Source organism: Leucopleurus acutus (genome assembly GCF_964270905.1).
Source record: "Leucopleurus acutus genome assembly, chromosome: 4".
NCBI lineage: Eukaryota > Metazoa > Chordata > Mammalia > Artiodactyla > Delphinidae > Leucopleurus > Leucopleurus acutus.
The window spans coordinates 63,911,389-63,929,922 of NC_139146.1; the positions used below are offsets into that span (position 1 = coordinate 63,911,389).

General features: G+C 37.0%; 1 protein-coding gene across 1 annotated transcript in view; it reads left to right on the forward strand.

Annotated features, from left to right (window-relative positions):
• The first annotated feature begins 872 nt into the window (after positions 1-872).
• Positions 873-18,534, forward strand: part of KLB (klotho beta) — a 35,171-nt gene continuing 17,509 nt past the window's right edge. Inside the window, exon 1 of the mRNA XM_082838835.1 lies at positions 873-1,694. Coding sequence (XP_082694961.1) covers positions 957-1,694 — 738 coding nt within the window. The 5' untranslated portion in view covers positions 873-956. The remainder of the gene's footprint in view (positions 1,695-18,534) is intronic.

An 18,534-nucleotide genomic window follows, 5' to 3' on the forward strand; every position in this document is an offset into this window, starting at 1 on the left:
AGGTTATTTGGAGGCTATAGATTCTGTAATATTTCTTTTTATTTATTCTTTTTGCAGATAATGTTCTTTAAATTGTTTTTTAATGTTTTTATATCTGAAGGTAGTAAACAGCTTCACTATTTTCTTTTTCAGTTTTTTTTTTTAATGATTGCCTATTTATTCTTTAAGTGAACCCCCACAATAACTTTGTTGAACTAAAATTTGGGATTAGAGGACTTTGGTTAAAAGTGCATTAAATGTATAAATTAAATTGGAAATGACTCAATGCTTCCACCCAAACAATTATTCAATGTTTCAGTGTTATATATTTCTTCATTCATCTTTTTTTTAATTTATAAAGACATTTTTATAATTTTCTTAAAATAGATAGCATTTAATAAGATTATTCTTAGATGTGTTGTAATTTTCGTGGAAGTGTAATATCTTATGTTTTTTAATTCTTTATTTGGGGCATATAGGAATACTATTTATTTGTCCATAAGATTGTTTTTCCTGAAATGTGAAAAATAAAATTACCACTCAAAAACTATAAAAATAGAAAAGATATACACTTTGCTCAATAATGTCCAAAACATTCAGAAAAGATTTGGATCCATATGAAAGGCTACAAAGAAACTGGCATTTTATTCACTGTTGATGTGTGTTTGTTACACATTGGAACTATTGTCACATGCATTTCCATCTAATTTTTCCAATAATAAGAGAGAAGGTGACGTGTTGGTGAGTGTAATAGAGCCCCCTCCCTCAAATTACGTTGCTCTCCATGACCCATCCTAAGTCTCACAGTTCAAGCTAATCATTGACAGAGCTTTACAATCACAAGCTTTTTTACTGAAGCGTTGATAAGACAGTCGAGAAGCTAGTGGCAAATGAAGCCAGGCTGTGCGGCATGATCTCCAGGGAATGAATGGATTTTCTTCAGCACCGATGAAAGAAACATACGCTATAGGAAAACAATGTCCAGCGGGGGACTGCAAAGATCTGTCATCCTGTCAGCATTTATTCTCCTTCAAGCTGTTACTGGATTCTCTGGAGACGGAAGAGCTATATGGTCTAAAAATCCTAATTTTAGTCCGGTAAATGAAAGTCAGCTGTTTCTCTATGACACTTTTCCTAAAAACTTTTTCTGGGGTGCTGGGACTGGAGCATTTCAAGTGGAAGGGAATTGGAAGACAGATGGAAAAGGACCCTCTATATGGGATCATTTCATCCATACACACCTTAAAAATGTCAACGGGACAAATAGTTCCAGTGACAGTTACATTTTTCTGGAAAAAGACTTATCAGCCCTGGATTTTTTAGGCGTTTCTTTTTATCAATTTTCAATTTCCTGGCCAAGGCTTTTCCCCAATGGAACAGTATCAGCTGCTAACGCAAAAGGTCTCCAGTACTATAATACTCTTCTCAACGCTCTGGTACTTAGAAACGTTGAACCTATAGTTACTTTATACCACTGGGATTTGCCTTTGGCGCTGCAAGAAAAATATGGGGGGTGGAAAAATGAAACCATAATAGATATCTTCAATGACTATGCCACATACTGCTTCCAGACGTTTGGGGACCGAGTCAAATATTGGATTACAATTCACAACCCATATCTAGTCGCTTGGCATGGGTATGGGACAGGTATCCATGCCCCTGGAGAGAAGGGAAATTTAGCAGCTATCTACACCGTGGGACACAACCTGATCAAGGTACTGTACAGCTGACTTATTATAGCTTCAGAGGATAAAGAGCAGGAGTTTAAAAGAAACTCTAAGAAATGTATCTTCCATTTAAATAACTCTTTTTATTGAAATCAACTCAATTAATTTTAGTCTAATTCACAAGTTCTATCCTCAAATTTCATTCTTAGTGTATGTTTTATCTATCTCAGCTATTATTAATATATTAATCCAATTATTTTCCTTAAATATTGCACTTTTTAAATTAACTATTTTTAAATCTACTATTATACATCAGAGCATGAGAATGTGAGTTTACTTTCATTCTGTGGAAAACCAGTCCTCTATAAATTTAATTGTTGAAACCCTTTTCTGACCACATGCAACAATTTCAGAATTTTATATTAAGGCATGACCATTTCAAATATGTATTTGTTGTTAGTCTTGCTATTCTTAGTGATATTTAGAAATAGTGAGCTAAATAAATGTTAGCTAACTGATGATACATATTAAATGCAGGAATTGAAATAAATGTATTTCACAGTTGGTTTTATTTGTATTACATGGCAGAAAAGATGAGATTATTTGTTCTAGGAGATAAAATTAAACTAGTACCATAAAAACTGGGAAGAATATGCTTTAAGTGTTTTAAAGGAGCATATTTCAAAAGCTAGAGTTTATGCTGGGAAATGCTAACATGATTAAAACAATAGTGAAAATGTAAGCAAAATAATAGCTAATATTTATTGAGTGCTTACTATTTACCACAGATGACATTAAGCATATTACATGCATTATCACATTTAATCCTCATGATAACCTTATGAACTGGGTCCTATTATTATCCCCATTTTAAAGATGAGCAAACTGAAGCTTAGTGAGATTAAATAACTTGCCCAGTTTACAGAGTAAAATGAGCTGTTGTCAACATGGAATTTATAAATTACAACATTAGTAAACATTGGATGCCTCTATTAAGAATATTTTTAAAAGAGCAATCTTTCAGGAATTTTCAAGAGATTTCATCTCACATTGAGGCTAATATCTAGAATCAGACTTCACTTTTTGAGCTAAATAGTTTGCTTGGGAAAAATAAATTACCCTGGACACCTGCTACCCGTTGAAAATGAAAAAAGCTTTACTAGTAGGGTTTCATAATGTGCTTCGAGACGTAATTTGATTTTTTAATAATCAAATGTTAAATATATAGAAACAGAAAAATGTATAGGAACATAAAATTACTCCATGTCTAAATTTGCACATACAAAATATATTAATCCTTCTTTTCTTTTTGAACTTTCTGGTTTATTACACGTGTGCATTGCACTATGGTTCAGTCACATCTGTCCTTGCAGTTAACAGATTGCATTACAATCTCAAGGTCATTTACATAGCTTTGAATATAGCTGTATATAGAACATATTATTAATATGTGGGTATACTGTGATTTGGCAAATAGGCCTCAAGGGGAGAAAAATTATAGCTATTAACTATGAAGGTTATGATATATATTTTAGAAAAAATATTCCTTTTATTTAGTTCTTTCAATTATTAAAACAATACATGCTTGTGTAAACGGAGAAACATCAGATTGTACCAAAGGGTACACAATGAAAAGGTTAAATTTCTCCCTCCCTCTTCACCTGATAATCCCAACCTCAAGAAAACTAGTATTAGTAGTATTTTATATAGTCTTTTTAAAGTTGTCTATGCAAATACATGCACATATATGCTTATTCAACTTTTGTGTAAAGAAAAATATGCTAAATTGTTAAAAAGTTTTTGGTTACCTGGAAAAATGTTAACAATTAGAATTATCATGAAGAATATGTTTCAGTGATTCATTTAAAGCCTTAAAAACTGACTGACAAAAATACACAAGAAAAAGTTATAACTAACAAATAGATACTGCTTCCAAACTTATCCTATCAAAGCTATATTTTCAGATGTTTTTCATTTTCCTCTAATTTAAGATAAACTCTGCCTCTAACACAAGATTAACACTCTCTGATAGTAAGATAAATTTTATAGTTTTAAATTGATGGATTACATTTTTAAATTATTATGTTTTCCAAATAATTTCTTTCATCCCTTTAAAGTTTCTAAATCAAAAACCTACATAAGGCGCATGAGGGGTCCCTTGTAATTAGTTAGAAAGTGAACTCTGCTGCATAACCCAGTGGCTTACAGCACCAGAGAGAAATCTTGCAATAGTCTGGCGGCCTGAGGTGAACTAGATTTTCTCACTTGCTTCCTCTCTGTCCTCCTTCTAACATAGAAAAGATTAATTTGATATTTTATGTTGCAATGAAGTATTTCTTCCTTATTATGCCACCTTGTGACCCAGAAGAAGCATTCTTTAGGACTAGTTTTTTGTCCAAGAATATTTATTGAGTTAAAAAAATTAATATAAAACTAAATTCATGGGTGGTTTATAGACCACTTTATTCCCCAATCCTCAGATATTGAAAAGATTTCACAGCGCCTATTGCAATGTTTCTAGCTCCAGGATGATGCTGAAAACGCCAACTCAGTCTGAAATGTCCTGGTTTGCAGGAAACCTAAATGGTCTAGGCAGTCCTGAGACTGACCTGGAATCTAGACTCCACTTTATGTGGACTTGGTGGCACCTAGAGCAAGTCTCTCAGGTAGAAATTTACCATAACCACCCCGACTAATAGATGCTCCACTCTGAGTTTTTTACAATATTTGGAACAGAAAGAGGGTGACTTTTTTGGCCTTAACCATCTCTAAGCACTGTAATCATAGCTTTATATATTATCTATAATCTTTACAACAACCTTGCCAGGTACCTATTATTATCTCCATTTACAGAGTGACATTTCTACCAAGCATCATGTCACTCCCTTGCATAAAATCCCTTAGTGACTTCCCAAAGTTTTAGGGATCAAGTCCCAAGTTTTCATCAAGATCTTCAAGACACAACCCCAGCCTCCATTCCCTCCTTCCTGGCCATCCCCATCCCTCTCCCGTCCCCATCACTAATGCCGACCCCTTGTACCCTACACTCCACAATAATGCATGACTAGGAGTGCCTTAATTTTACCTTACTATTCCTCTCCACTCAGCCTCTACCAACTCTCTATCCAGCTAGGACACCCTCCTTACTCCCTGCTTTATCCATCTAATGTCCTTCAATACTCAATTTAGGCAGTCACCAGCTCTAAGTTCTCCTGGACTCGTTAGGCTTAGTGTCCCTCCTGAGGGCTCCCATAGTAAAATGTGCTTGCTTTTATCATAGCAGTCTTTTCATATGGTACTTTTCCATCTCCCCCAACTAGTCTGAGAGTTCTTTGCAAGGAGAGACTATTTTTCATGTGTTTTATGTTTCCAGCACGTAGCACAGAATATTAGGTACGTGATAGGTATTAAGATTTGAGGAATGAGTGGTTTAGGATTTCTATCTTAAACCTTGTAATCAAAGAACCAATCTCAAGTTCAAACTTCATATTTCATTGCATTCTTGCTAATTCTTGAAATATTGCTTATATTAATCCAGTGGTGTGTTTATAAGTTAGGACTCTTGGTTGCAAGAGACAGAAACCTAATTCAAGTTGGCTCAAGCAAAAATGTGCATTTTCCTGTAACCAGATCACAGGGATGAATGGACCCAGTAACCAGGACACTCTCAGAAGCCCTTTATCTCAGTCTCTCATGTCCATTTCTTCTTGTGGGTTCTCCTCATTCTCTCCTTTGTAGAGGAGAGTTCTCTCTCCCAAGTTCAGTTTTTAAAACCCCAGAGACAGATCCTAGCCTGTTTGGCCTATGCACTCGTGCCTCAGAGCAGCAGAGCCACAAGTTTTCACATTAGTAAAGGCAATAATGGTGTCGGTTTTTATTCTATTTTTAAAGCAGTAAATATGCATAATAACTGAAATTTATAGATTCCATCCCCTCCTCCTTAAAATGAAATATCTGAGAGCCTCTGAGTAAACATGCAGGGAGGTTGGAGGATATGAGATTGCTCATAAGATGGTAACTCATTCAGTTTATTTCTCCACTAAATACTGCCAGCTTCCATGATAGTTCTGACCACTTCATGGTTTTAAATTATTATCTTTCATAGATGTGAACTGTTTACATAGTACCAGGATTTCTCAACCTGGGCACTATTGACATATTGGGCCAAATAATTCTTTCTTGTCGTGAGTTGTCCTGTGCATTACAGGACGTTTAGCAGCATCCCTGGCCTCTACCCCCTAGATGACAGTGGCACCCTCCTCCACAGGGTTACAACAACAAAAATTGTCTCCAGACGTTGCCAAATGTCCCCTGGAGTTGGGGGCGGGGGGCGGGATAAAATTTCTCCCCCTTCCCTCCCATGAAAACCACTGACTTAAACCTATAAATTGGCAACTGGTTAAAGACATGAAACATAAAAAACAAGAAGTTTGAAATAGAATCAGTATGAAGGATGTAAAATTGTCTCAGTTTTACAAAATTGACTCAAGGAGATTTTCACCAGACCTGTAAGTCGCATACATAGACTCTAATTTATGCCATATCAGGATGTTTTTAGAGAACAAACAATTCTTTTAAAAATGTTAAATGAGGAGATAATGTTGATGATTGTATCTAATTTGGCTTTTCACACTTTGGGAATAAAGACTGTTCCTACTAACTTTGTGTTATTTGTAAAATACTTGAAAGAGTTGCCCCAAACTATTTCTCTTATATAGTTATTTATGAACAAAACAGTAAACTTACTTTTTGAAAGCTTGTACTTTTTTAAGAGCAAAATTCAAGAATTCAAACAGAATGTTATAGAAGCAATATTATAAATATATAAATATTTATCCATTTTTGATGCCATACCACTGTGTTTCACAAAGTTTGGTTATTTTGTGCATCACTTCATGCTGGCTTTTTTGCTGGCTTTTTTGTTTGTTTGTATATCCAAGTACCACATGCACTATTATTTATTAAAACAGTTTTCTTTAAAAATGTTTATTTTGGGGCTTCCCTGGTGGCGCAGTGGTTGAGAGTCCGCCTGCCGATGCAGGGGACACGGGCTTGTGCCCCGGTCCGGGAGGATCCCACGTGCCGCGGAGCGGCTGGGCCCGTGAGCCATGGCCGCTGAGCCTGCGCGTCCGGAGCCTGTGCTCCGCAACGGGAGAGGCCACAACTGTGAGACTCCCGCGTACGGCAAAAAAAAAAAAAAAAAGTTTATTTTGAGGGGAGTTCCCTGGTGGTCTAGTAGTTAGGATTCAGTGCTTTCATTTCTGTGTCCCGGAGTTCAGTCCCTGGTCAGGGAACCCACAAACCGTGTGGCCAAAAAAACAAAAAAAAAAGGTTATTTAGAAAGGAAATTTTATATCCTATTATACACGAAATACCAGTATTTTCTAATATCCTTAAAATAAATATGTAACATTTAAAATAAAAAAATGTTCATCTTTGTTATGCCCAATGTCATATCCCATACAAAAAGAGGTAGGTGTACCAGCCTTGGAAAAGACCACTGAATATGTAAATTTTATTCTGCATTTTAGTATATATTCAGTCGTAAAACCAAACACATTGTGTCATTTAAAAATGTGTCATAAAATGCTTTTTCTTATGTAATTGAAATAATTTTAAAAATATAAAAATATTTATTAAATGGGAAAATGTCAATACTTATGTTTATGTATATGAGTATTTTATATATGAGTATTTTATTTTCTGAATATTTTAAACTTCTTTGAAATAAACTTTTCAGTACAATCTTTAAAGAAATAGACTTATATAAAATAAAATATATGTCAACACTTGTTTGTATACCACACAAAAATAATGAAATGATTTTTTAAATTCCGGAGCTCAAGAGATTTCTTAATACTGTGAAAGAGGGTTTCAGGACAAGAAATGTTGGGAAACTCTACTCTAGGTCAAGGCCTCACCCATTTGTTCCTGAGCCTACGATAAGACTTGATTTATTCCCTATTTTTCCACCTCTTTGAGGAACTCTGTCTTAGCATTTATTGGCGTCATTTCCTCAGAGAAGGTCACAAGCAGCTGCATATGTATTAGGTGTTCAATAAATAATATTAATTATTTTCTATTTAAGGGAGCCCTGCCTTGCCCCAGAAAGTATTTAAAATTGTAATTGAATAAAAGTGGACTTCAGACACACACACACACACACACACACACACACACACACACACACATGCACACACACGCACACCAACCCAGATACTGGCATAAACATATAGTCTTTTCAGAACATGCAAATCAATTTCTGTGTATACCAGCTTCTATTAAAAAGTTTACATTGAAAGCCCATCTCAAAACAAGGTGCAGAATGTTGATCATCCTTAAAGCTGAGAGATGTGTTTTGAGGGGTCATCATACTATTCTTTCGATTTTTATGTGTTGTGACAAAAGAAGAATACATAAGAAAGTAATGAGAATATTTTGTATTTTTAAAAGAAAAGAAAAGAAAACAATCATCTTTATATAGTACACTTCTTAAGGACTTGTCAAAATTCTTAACCAAAATTCAGTGCTAAAACTGCAAAAATAGCTGTGAAAAAGCCACCATTCACATGATTTATAGCTAAGCCTTCTTTGGCAAAAGACAGCTGCCATTGCTTTCTTTTTTCTTTATTATTAATTTATTTATTTTTTATTTACTTATTGTTTGGGCCGCATTGGGTCTTCATTGCTGCATGTGGGCTTTCTCTAGCTGCAGCCAGGGAGGGTTACTCTTCATTGCGGTGCAGGGGCTTCTCATTGCGGTGGCTTCTCTTTTTGTGGAGCATGGGCTCTAGGTGTGCGGGCTTCAGTAGTTGTGGCACGTGGGCTCAGTAGTTGTGGCTCACAGGCTTAGTCACTCCACGTCATGTGGGATCTTCCCAGACCAGGGCTCAAACCCTTGTCCCCTGCATTGGCAGGCGGATTCTTAACCACTGCACCACCAGAGAAGTCCTTGCTTTCTTGAACAAGAAGGCTGCAGTGTTTTACAGGCACATTTAAATAGATTAAATGTCATTTTTAAACCTCTTTGGCCCAACCCCCCTACCAATATCTTGAAGACTAAGTGTAATATTTTGAAATGGAATTTCTAGCTGGAGCATTTTTAGCTTGCCTTGGTTAGACAGAAGCAAAGTCTTCAAGGATCATCTGAAACGCTTTTTTTCCATGGAAAAAAAAAGGAATTTTTAAAAACTCCCTTATTAAAGTTGGGTTGCAAGACAATAATACATTAAAATTAATTTTTGCTAAATCTTGTAGCTAAAAAACTAGCCCAAGCTTTTCTGTCAGTGAGAAGGTTAAAAACAAACTTACTTGCTACCTTCCACCACGTCCCCGCCAACACCAAAAACAAGCAAACAAACAAAAAAGAACACAGAAATGGGGAGCATAAAGGACAGAGATTGGTCTTAAGTCTTAAAATGGAGACTTGAGACAATTACTACAGATAACTTTTTGACATTCTATCATACTATTCTTAATAACTATTATTTTAAGCAGAATTTTTTTCACACGCCTAATGTATTGTCAGAAACTGTACTAGGTACTTTATATATGTTAGCTCATTCAATTCTCACATCAACCCTGCCAGGTAGATATTCTTATAGGCATTTTATAGTTGATGAAACTGAAGCCCACAGAAATTTGCCTGAGGTACAAGTGTGGGTTTTTTACTCATAATAAGTGTCAGATCCAAAATTTAAATTTCATCTGTCCGAATCCAAGCTAGCAGGTTTAATGACATGAATCAGCTACCCAGCCTCAGTGAAAAACGATTTACAGCCTACAACTCCATTGCAGCCACTTGTGTTGATGCAGACTCAATAGATATTTGACTCATATTCCCTATTTAAAGACCAAAACAGGGCTTCCCTGGTGGCGCAGTGGTTGAGAGTCCGCCTGCCGATGCAGGGGACATGGGTTCGTGCCCCGGTCCGGGAAGATCCCACATGCCGCGGAGCGGCTGGGCCCATGAGCCATGGCCGCTGAGCCTGCGCGTCCGGAGCCTGTGCTCCGCAACAGGAGAGGCCACAGCAGTGAGAGGCCCGTGTACCGCAAAAAGAAAAAAAATGACCAAAACAATCTATGTATATCCATTCATCTGTCAATGGACATTTAGGTTGCTTCCATGTCCTGGGTATTGTAAATAGTGCTGCAATGAACAGTGTGGTACATCTCTTTTTGAATTATGGTTTTCTCAGGGTATATGCCCAGTAGTGGGATTGCTGGGTCATATGGTAGTTGTAGCACATATATATGATGGAATATTACTCAGCCATAAAAAGAAACGAAATTGAGTTATTTGTAGTGAGGTGGATGGACCTGGAGTCTGTCATAGAGAGTGAAGTAAGTCCAAAGAGAAAAACAAATACCGTATGCTAATGCATATATATGGAATCTAAAAAAAAAAAAAAAAATGTACTGATGAACCTAGTGGCAGGGCAGGAATAAAGACATAGACATAGAGAATGGACTTGAGGACACGGGGAGGGAGGGGGAAGCTGGGACGAAGCGAGAGTAGCATCTACATATATACACTACCAAATGTCAAATAGCTAGCTAGTGGGAAGCAGCTGCATAGCACAGGGAGATCATCTCGGTGCCTTGCGATGACCTAGAGGGGTGGGATAAGGCGGGTGAGAGGGAGACGCAAGAGGGAGGGGATATGGAGACATATGTATGCACATAGCTGATTCGCTTTGTTATATAGCAGAAACTAATACAGTACTGTGAAGCATTTATACTCCAATAAAGATCTATTTTTAAAAATCTATCTACATGTTTTATTTGTCCACAAAACCTATGAACAATTTATCACTGACCCATACATTAACCGTTAGTTTTTTCCTTTGTCCCCATGATTTTACTTTTTATTTGCTCAAAACTTTAGTGTCCCATTAAAGTGCTGTGAAATCACATACGTGTGTCCTCTGCGACGCCATCTAAAGTTTAAAAATGTTAAAACAATCATTCATTTAATTAGCTAATGCATAGTACATATATATATAAAAATACATACATATATATATATATATATTTTTTTTTTTTTTTTTGCCATGCCACGCAGCTTTTGGGATCTCAGTTCCCTGATCAGGGATTGAACCCGGGCCACAGCAGTGAAAGCCCAGAATCCTAACCACTAGGCCACCAGGGAACTCCCCGTAGTACCTATATTATTATCCCAACTCATCTTCATTAGGATCTAAGACACCTCTAACAAAATATAGGAAATAATGATCAAACAAGTTAAAACTAGTATTCTTATAGATGTTCCTAATCAAATTTGAATAAAAGGTAAAAACAGCTTTCGGATAAGAATTGCTAAAAAATTTCAATAACCAGAATACCATTGTTAGACAGAAGAGTCATGTAAAAAAAAAACTATTTGTAGATGGCAATTGGTATTTTATAACCTTCAAGAGAGCAGTATTTACCTTTTCTAATCATTAAGTAGAAAAAGTTATACTTCAGTGAATGATTAACAGGTTTAAATAAATGTAATTATAAATGTTCAGAGAATAACATTATGATCGTATTTAAACAGCTTAATTTGATATGAACACTCTCATACATGGGAAATTAGGCCCAACTGGAGAACAGAAAATATTGTAAGTAGTGGAAACAGTGCTAGATATGACAAAATTATGAACTGAGGGAAACTTCACACTCGTTTATAATATAATACATGTATCATTTAATTGCATGTAAAAAATCTTACTGAGAAAACTCAATATTAGAAAATAGTCTATGTTAAAAAGGAGTAATTAAAATTATTGAACATTAACAACAATTCTCTTGCTGAAGTAGAGGGATGCTGAGAATAGATCAGAACCTTCTAACTTACTAACCAATAAACAGTGAATCACAGAAGTAATTAAAGTGATTTCCTGGGTGATCTAATAGTGCTACTTGTTTGGGGGAGCCTTAAGGCTGATGAAAACCAGGATCTTTTAGTATTTGGAGGATTCCATTCATTGGTTCTTTATAGCATCATATCTTGACCACAGATTATGTGACTGAATCTTAAATAAAGAGCTGGGTTTACTGTTATCAGTTCTTCTTCCACGTTAATCATGTGTGTATTGTATGCCTCCTCCTTTTACCTTTGAATATCAACGTATTATTCCGGAGTACAAATACATAATGAAATCCAGAATAACAGAACTTTTAATTTAAGTTTCTTTTTTTTCCTTTGAGATTTTTGGAACTTCAGAGGAAGTGAAGAGTAATAGCATAGAGCAATTAAATTCACTGACAGAAACCATCTGTTTCAACCAATTCTCATGACTTTTTTAAATTTCAAAGATAATGCATTTTTACTGCAAAACATTCAAACAGCACAGAAAGACATAAAGTTAAAAAGGAAAGCTCTCCTCTTTTCATACTCCCTAATCCAATACCCTAGAAGTAACAACTGCTAGCAGCTTGTTCAATGTCCAAGTATTTTTCTATGTATATATAAGCATATACATATAGTCATTTTTTTAACAAATTTGAATATTACTACATTAAGCTTTTGTTATCACTTCTAATTAATTGAAATGTAGACGTATACTGTTTTTCTTCTACTTATTTCTATACTTCTCTCTCCTACTAGAGGTCAGAGTTCATCTGAAGGCAGGAGCTATCTTGTTAATATTTTTTCTAAATGTCTACTAAGGTGACTTGCATTTTTTTTTTAAGCAATCTCCATAGAGACTCTCAAAAATTGCCAATGCCAACTATATTTCAAGTCTTCATGGCAGGGTATTAGGAAAATTTTCAATTAGCAATAATCATGCCTCGGATAAACCTCATTGGCTATGATACTGCCACTGCACAAAGCTACCTTGTGTTTGTTAAATAAGTGTTTATAGACTTGAATTTAAGCAGTCAATCAACATAAATGAATGAAGAGTGAAGGAAAGGATAAAATAACAGCCATGGGTTGAGGCCTTCCCTGGTGGTGCAGTGGTTGAGAATCTGCCTGCTAATGCAGGGGACACGGGTTCAAGCCCTGGTCTGGGAGGATCCCACATGCCACGGAGCAACTGGGCCCGTGAGCCACAACTACTGAGCCTGCGCATCTGGAGCCAGTGCTCCGCAACAAGAGAGGCCGCGATAGTGAGAAGCCCCCGCACCGCGATGAAGAGTGACCCCGCTTGCCACACTAGAGAAAGCCCTCGCACAGAAATGAAGACCCAACACAGCAAAAATAAATAAATTAATTAATAAAAACTCCTACCTCCAACAAAAAAAAGAATCCACCTGCCAATGCAGGGGGCGTGGGTTCAAGCCCTGGTCCAGGAAGATCCCACATGCCGCAGAGCAACTAAGCCCGTGTGCCACAACTACTGAGCCTGAGCTCTAGAGCTAGCGAGCCCCAACTACTGAGCCCATGCACCACAACTACTGAGCCTGAGCTCTAGGGCCGGCGAGCCCCAACTACTGAGCCCATGTGCCACAACTACTGAGCCTGCGTGCCACAACTACTGAAGCCCGCGCCCCTAGAGCCTGTCCTCTGCAGCAAGAGAAGTCACCGCAATGAGAAGCCCGCGCACCGCAACAAAGGGTAGCCCCCGCTTGCCACAACTAGAGAAAGCCCACGTGCAGCAAAGAAGACCCAATGCAGACAAAAATAAATAAATAAATTTATTTTTTTTTTAAATAGCCATGGGTTGAAGGAAAGAGATAAGTAAAAATAATTTCTCTAAACTTGATTTTGCTGATGTGTATAATTTCTTGAAGGGGAAAAATAATTAAGCAGAACAGAAGGTAATGCCGATGAACTGTTTGACTGGGGACTGAGGGGATTGGATGAAGGCATAATCAAAACCATGACTCTCAGATTGTCTCTTAGAGTGTTCCTGGCACCCAAACACTGTCAGATGGCTTTCTCAATGTACTGGCGCTTGTTTTTGTGCCATGTCTGTTACATACCCTTGCATTTGCACAGCCTGTTCAATCACCTTTGAGTCTAAGATGTAAAAGTGTGTTTCAAAAGCTCATAATTTAATTTGCATCATGTCCAGAAATCACAGTGATCTAGAGGCTGAAGGATTTAGTTCTAATTCTGGCTTTGCACTAACAGAGACCTTGGGCAAGTCACTTCTTTTTCTTTTCCTTTTTTTTTTTTGGCTGCGCCATGCGGCTTGTGAGATCTTAGTTCCCTGACCAGGGATCGAACCCCGGGACCCTGCAGTGGAAGCACAGAGTCCCAACCACTTGACCACCAGGGAATTCCCAAGTCACTTATTTCTTTTGCTTCAGCATCTTATCTATAATAGATAGTTTTTAAGAATTGGACCAAATGATCTCTAAAGTCCATCTTCTACCTCTAATTAGCAGGCAAGAACACAGAACTTGGAACAATACAGCCTGGGCTTGACTTTGCTTATGAGTAAGCTACCTAACCTCTCTTCCCTCTCCTATAAAATGGGAATAATAATAGTACCTACCTCTCATGATTTAAATGAGGATTAAATGAGATAGTACATGGAAAGTGCTTAGAATAGTGCTCAGCACATTTAGCACTAAATATATGTTCATTCTTATTACTGTTTATATTGTAAATTTTCTATGGTTCTGTAATTTAACCACTATTCTGTTATATTTGATCATGAAAGTCACTCATCTTTAAGGACCATTTAATTATGATTTGTTCAAAGGCGATGCTGGGCTAACTGCTATGCAACCACAGCGTCCCTGCCCTTTCCGTCTAACATTGACAAGGGTGTAATGATCACCATCCTTGGTCAAGACAGTCAAGTGTAGAAATGGTTCCTAAGGGACTCATTTAGCCTCTGACGCCAGTAAGGACAATATCCAATGTCAACATCGCTGGTTCTAGGAAAGAGGTACAGGGAATTACACATAAATGTTACATGCTGTACTAGACACTTGGACAACTACATGGTTTTCTGAATACCTCAAATTTGCTGGCAGGTCCTCCATGAACTAGGTGATCCTAAATTCCAGACACATATAGATATTTTATTCTCAACAGGTGAGAGTGGGACCCTCATTCTAGGACTGTTTAGTTCTTTTAATAACCAAGTACAGCCGAAAGAAAATATAATTTTAAAACAGTATGCTGTGGTTCATGTCAAATGGCCTTTCCCCAACACTCAAAATTTAGAACTGGTGGGACATACAGAAAGCACGATGGTTTAGTATAGTGATCAGAGAGGCCTGAATTCACATCCTGTCTCCATGACTACCTAGCCTCTGTAAACTTGTTTCTTCTCTAAAATGGGGGGAAAAAAACCTGCTTTGCAGAGGCTGTATTATCAACAATGTATGTCAGGTCACCAACAAACTAGCTGATCCATAGTGGGCATTTATTCAACAAGTATTCTATGCCAGGCTCTTCCCTGGACATCTGTATGTATAACTGTGAACAAAAGAGATACAGTTCCTGCACTCAAGAAGCTCGTAGGCCAGGAGTGGATCTATGTTGCATGGGCCTGAGACTTTCATAAGGAAAAAATTCAAAATTATGGACACAAAAGTTGGTACAAAAGTAAACATCTATTTAGAATGAGAAAAATATTACAACAAATTACTGTGGTCTTGGAGATTCAGATTCCTTATTTTCTGAGGTCTCTTCAAGGAATTTATCAGAAATATCGATACTTACTTAGAAATGTTTCCAATCACTACCTGGCTCCCCACCCTCCCAGCACATTTCATGGGGACTCAGGCGAGTGAGGAGTCCTGAAGTTTCAGCTTCCTTAGGTTCATGGTCAGTCTGCCTTTGTTGCAGGACCCCAAATGGTAGGTCTTATTTTTGTTTCTGTACAAATTATGTTATTTGTAATTTTCAGAGTGGTTTCTATATTGACTATCTTTAACTTTTTATTCCTAAATCCTCAGGAAAGGCTTAAAGTCTCCAACCCAGGTCATTTTAGCTTCAATTATACTTGGAGATACAGTCTTTTTGCATTAAAAAGATTACTAATAGGATCACTATTGTTAATTTAGTACTAACAGAAAGCTTAAAATGTCATTTCACCTTCTGCAAAGTTGGCATGCAACTGTTCTCCTTGGGCAAAGAACCTGAACTTCAGTAAGGTACCAATTTACTGATATTGATTTCTTCTAAGTGCCCTTCTAATATCTGGGGAAACCCACAGATGCTTCATTTAATAAATTATGAACTTTATTCTAGACCTTTTTCCCTTTGTGTTGCCAGGCTTAGATTCTGGCTCAGGCATTGGTTTAGTTTAGTAATATTATAATTGAAATTAGAATTCTATAACAATAATAGGACTTTTTTAAAGGAACAAATATATTAGAGTTTAGTTTTTACATGATTTCTATGTGGAAATCCTGACACTAGGCAAATTGATAACAATAGATGATTTGTTAGAATAAGTTGAAAATATAATGATTGAAAAGAAAATAGGAGGAAAACGAATTTTAATATGATCATTACTGAGTTAGTCCAACCATAGAAAATATGAATTCGAACTATTAAAAATAGAATGGGTAAGTATTTTCTTTATGAAAGGTGGTAACTTTTGTTAATATTTAAATTCTCTCCTAAGAATAATGAGGGTAAGATATTGTTTACAAGAGAGTTTCAAGATTATCAAAAAATTAATAAGAAAATGACAATCACATAATTTATTTTTAGCAATGAACAATAAAGTTCACATATCTTAAGCACCCAATAAATATTTGTGGAATGAATGAATGTTAAATAATCTGGAAGAGCAGCAATTGTAACTAGTAGAAAACTTGATACTTAATATAAAGAAGTGCTGAGTAAATTAAATAATAAATCAAACTGAAATGAATCCTCGCCCAAATGAACAATGAATAATTTTGATCAGCAGCAAAAAAATAAATGAGGACAAAGTGGTCAGCTACGAGCCTTGAAAGGTCAGGGAGCGCCATCTGTGAACACCCCTCAAGCCTACACAACACCCCACCGTTCTGCACAGCAGGTTAAATAATTTTCAGCTCGCTCTTTCAAAGTCCTTCAAATTTAGGTTCATGTGGTTTTCACAGGGTCTTTACATGTATTACCTCATTCCATGTTCACAACGATTCTCTAGAGTGTTTATTTTTAGCTCAGTATAATGAAGGAGGGAACTGAGGCTGCTAAGAGGGAATTGACTGATCCAAGACCGTAAAGCTAATTAGTAGCAGGGCCAGTACTAGAGCCTGGGTGTCCTGCTTTCAAGACCCGGGTCCTGTCCCCTGTGGTACCAAGTAGGTGAGTAGCACTTTTATATCATTCATGATGGCCAGTTATCCCCCGAAAGAGCAATCAATGATTCCAAGCAGGTGGTCAGAAAACACTCTCAGTGAAGGACAAAATGTATGGAAATCAATTTGGAAACATGCAAAACAATTCAAAAAATAGGTAGCTCATTCCTGGGATTCAAAAAAGGAAAGGATTCAAACAAATTAAAAGCTATATGACCAAAGTTAGTTACTACATTATTTATGACAGGAAGGAAGGAAGGCATGAAGAGAGAGAAAGAGAGAGACAGGAAGGAGGGAGGGAAGGAGGGTAAGTAAAGGGAGGGAAGAAGGAAGGAAAGATGGCAGGAAAAGGAAAACAAGCTAATTTTTATGAAAAGAGGGAGATGACTAAGTAAATCATATTTCATCAGATTGATGAATTGTTATACGAAGATTATTATGAAAACTAAAAATAACATGGAAAATGTTAGAGTGACTTTAGCTGGGAAATATATTTGGAAAATTTGGGGGGAACACAGAAGTATGAAAACAGTTTGCTCCGTGGAGTTTTAAAGTATATTTTCTTTAATGATTTTCATTTAATACTTTATTAAATAGCTTTAACAATAGACAAGTTTATAGTTCACATGAAAATATTTCAGCCAAAATGTGGCTAAATTCATGCACAGATTTGAAAATTTAACAAAAATTTATTTTTTGACAAATGATTGGGTGTTCCTTAAATACAGACATGTGTGATGAGGTAGGTTTCTTCAATGCATGCCTTCCAAAGCACTGCCTTCCACCCGTGTCCCTTCCACCACATCTCCCTGACCTTTGACCCCTTCTTCATCTTTGTCTAAAGTTGTCCAGCTATCTTATTTGCCTCCTATCATCCACAGAACTTATCTGAGTCTGGACTTCCAGGGGCATCAAAGAGCTGCTACGTTAGATTAGAGGAGGGAACAGAATGAGATATTAGGCCCCTGGCTGTCTCTCAATGACATTAGGCCCTGCTATCTGCCTCAAAAAGAAAAAGCTGACTTCCCCTTTAAGCTACTGAATCTAAAGAACAAAGGTTGAAGCTCCCTTAAATCAATCATTCCAAAGGTAGACGGCCTTGTACAAGATAGAGGGTAACCTTGGAAAATCACAGAATGACTGTTGTGCAAGGTTGCAGGGCCCAGGTTGCACTCCCCCGCCAACCCCAGTTCAGTTTCCCCTACAGACCTCCTTTATGAGCGTTGGACCAAAGCACACGCATAGATACCCCAGTTTCATCAGGAGTTATGTCAAACTCACTGCCTCAGAGCAATAGTTTTTACCCTGTTACCTGGCGAACAGGATCAGGTTATAACTACAAGTGCTGCAAAAAGAACCTCCCCCACATTCTCCACATGAGGATGGAGAGGCTGTCTTCAGCCCAGAGCAAAGATAACCCTAGATACCTTGATAGCCTATGCAAATAGCAGCAAAGGTGAAAGAGACACTGTGAAACACCAAGGTCAACTTGGGGCATAACAACACATGTATATATAGATATATGGAGAGATATATATCTCCAGAAAACTCGCTTGGAAAGCTATTGCAAAGGTACATGTCTGTCATCACAGCTTAGGTCATCTTTCATATAGTTACAGAAATATGCAATAGAATATCTATTTCAAAGAAAAGCCCCCCTGCTTTTTTTCCCTATTAGAACCGGTTAACTGCTATT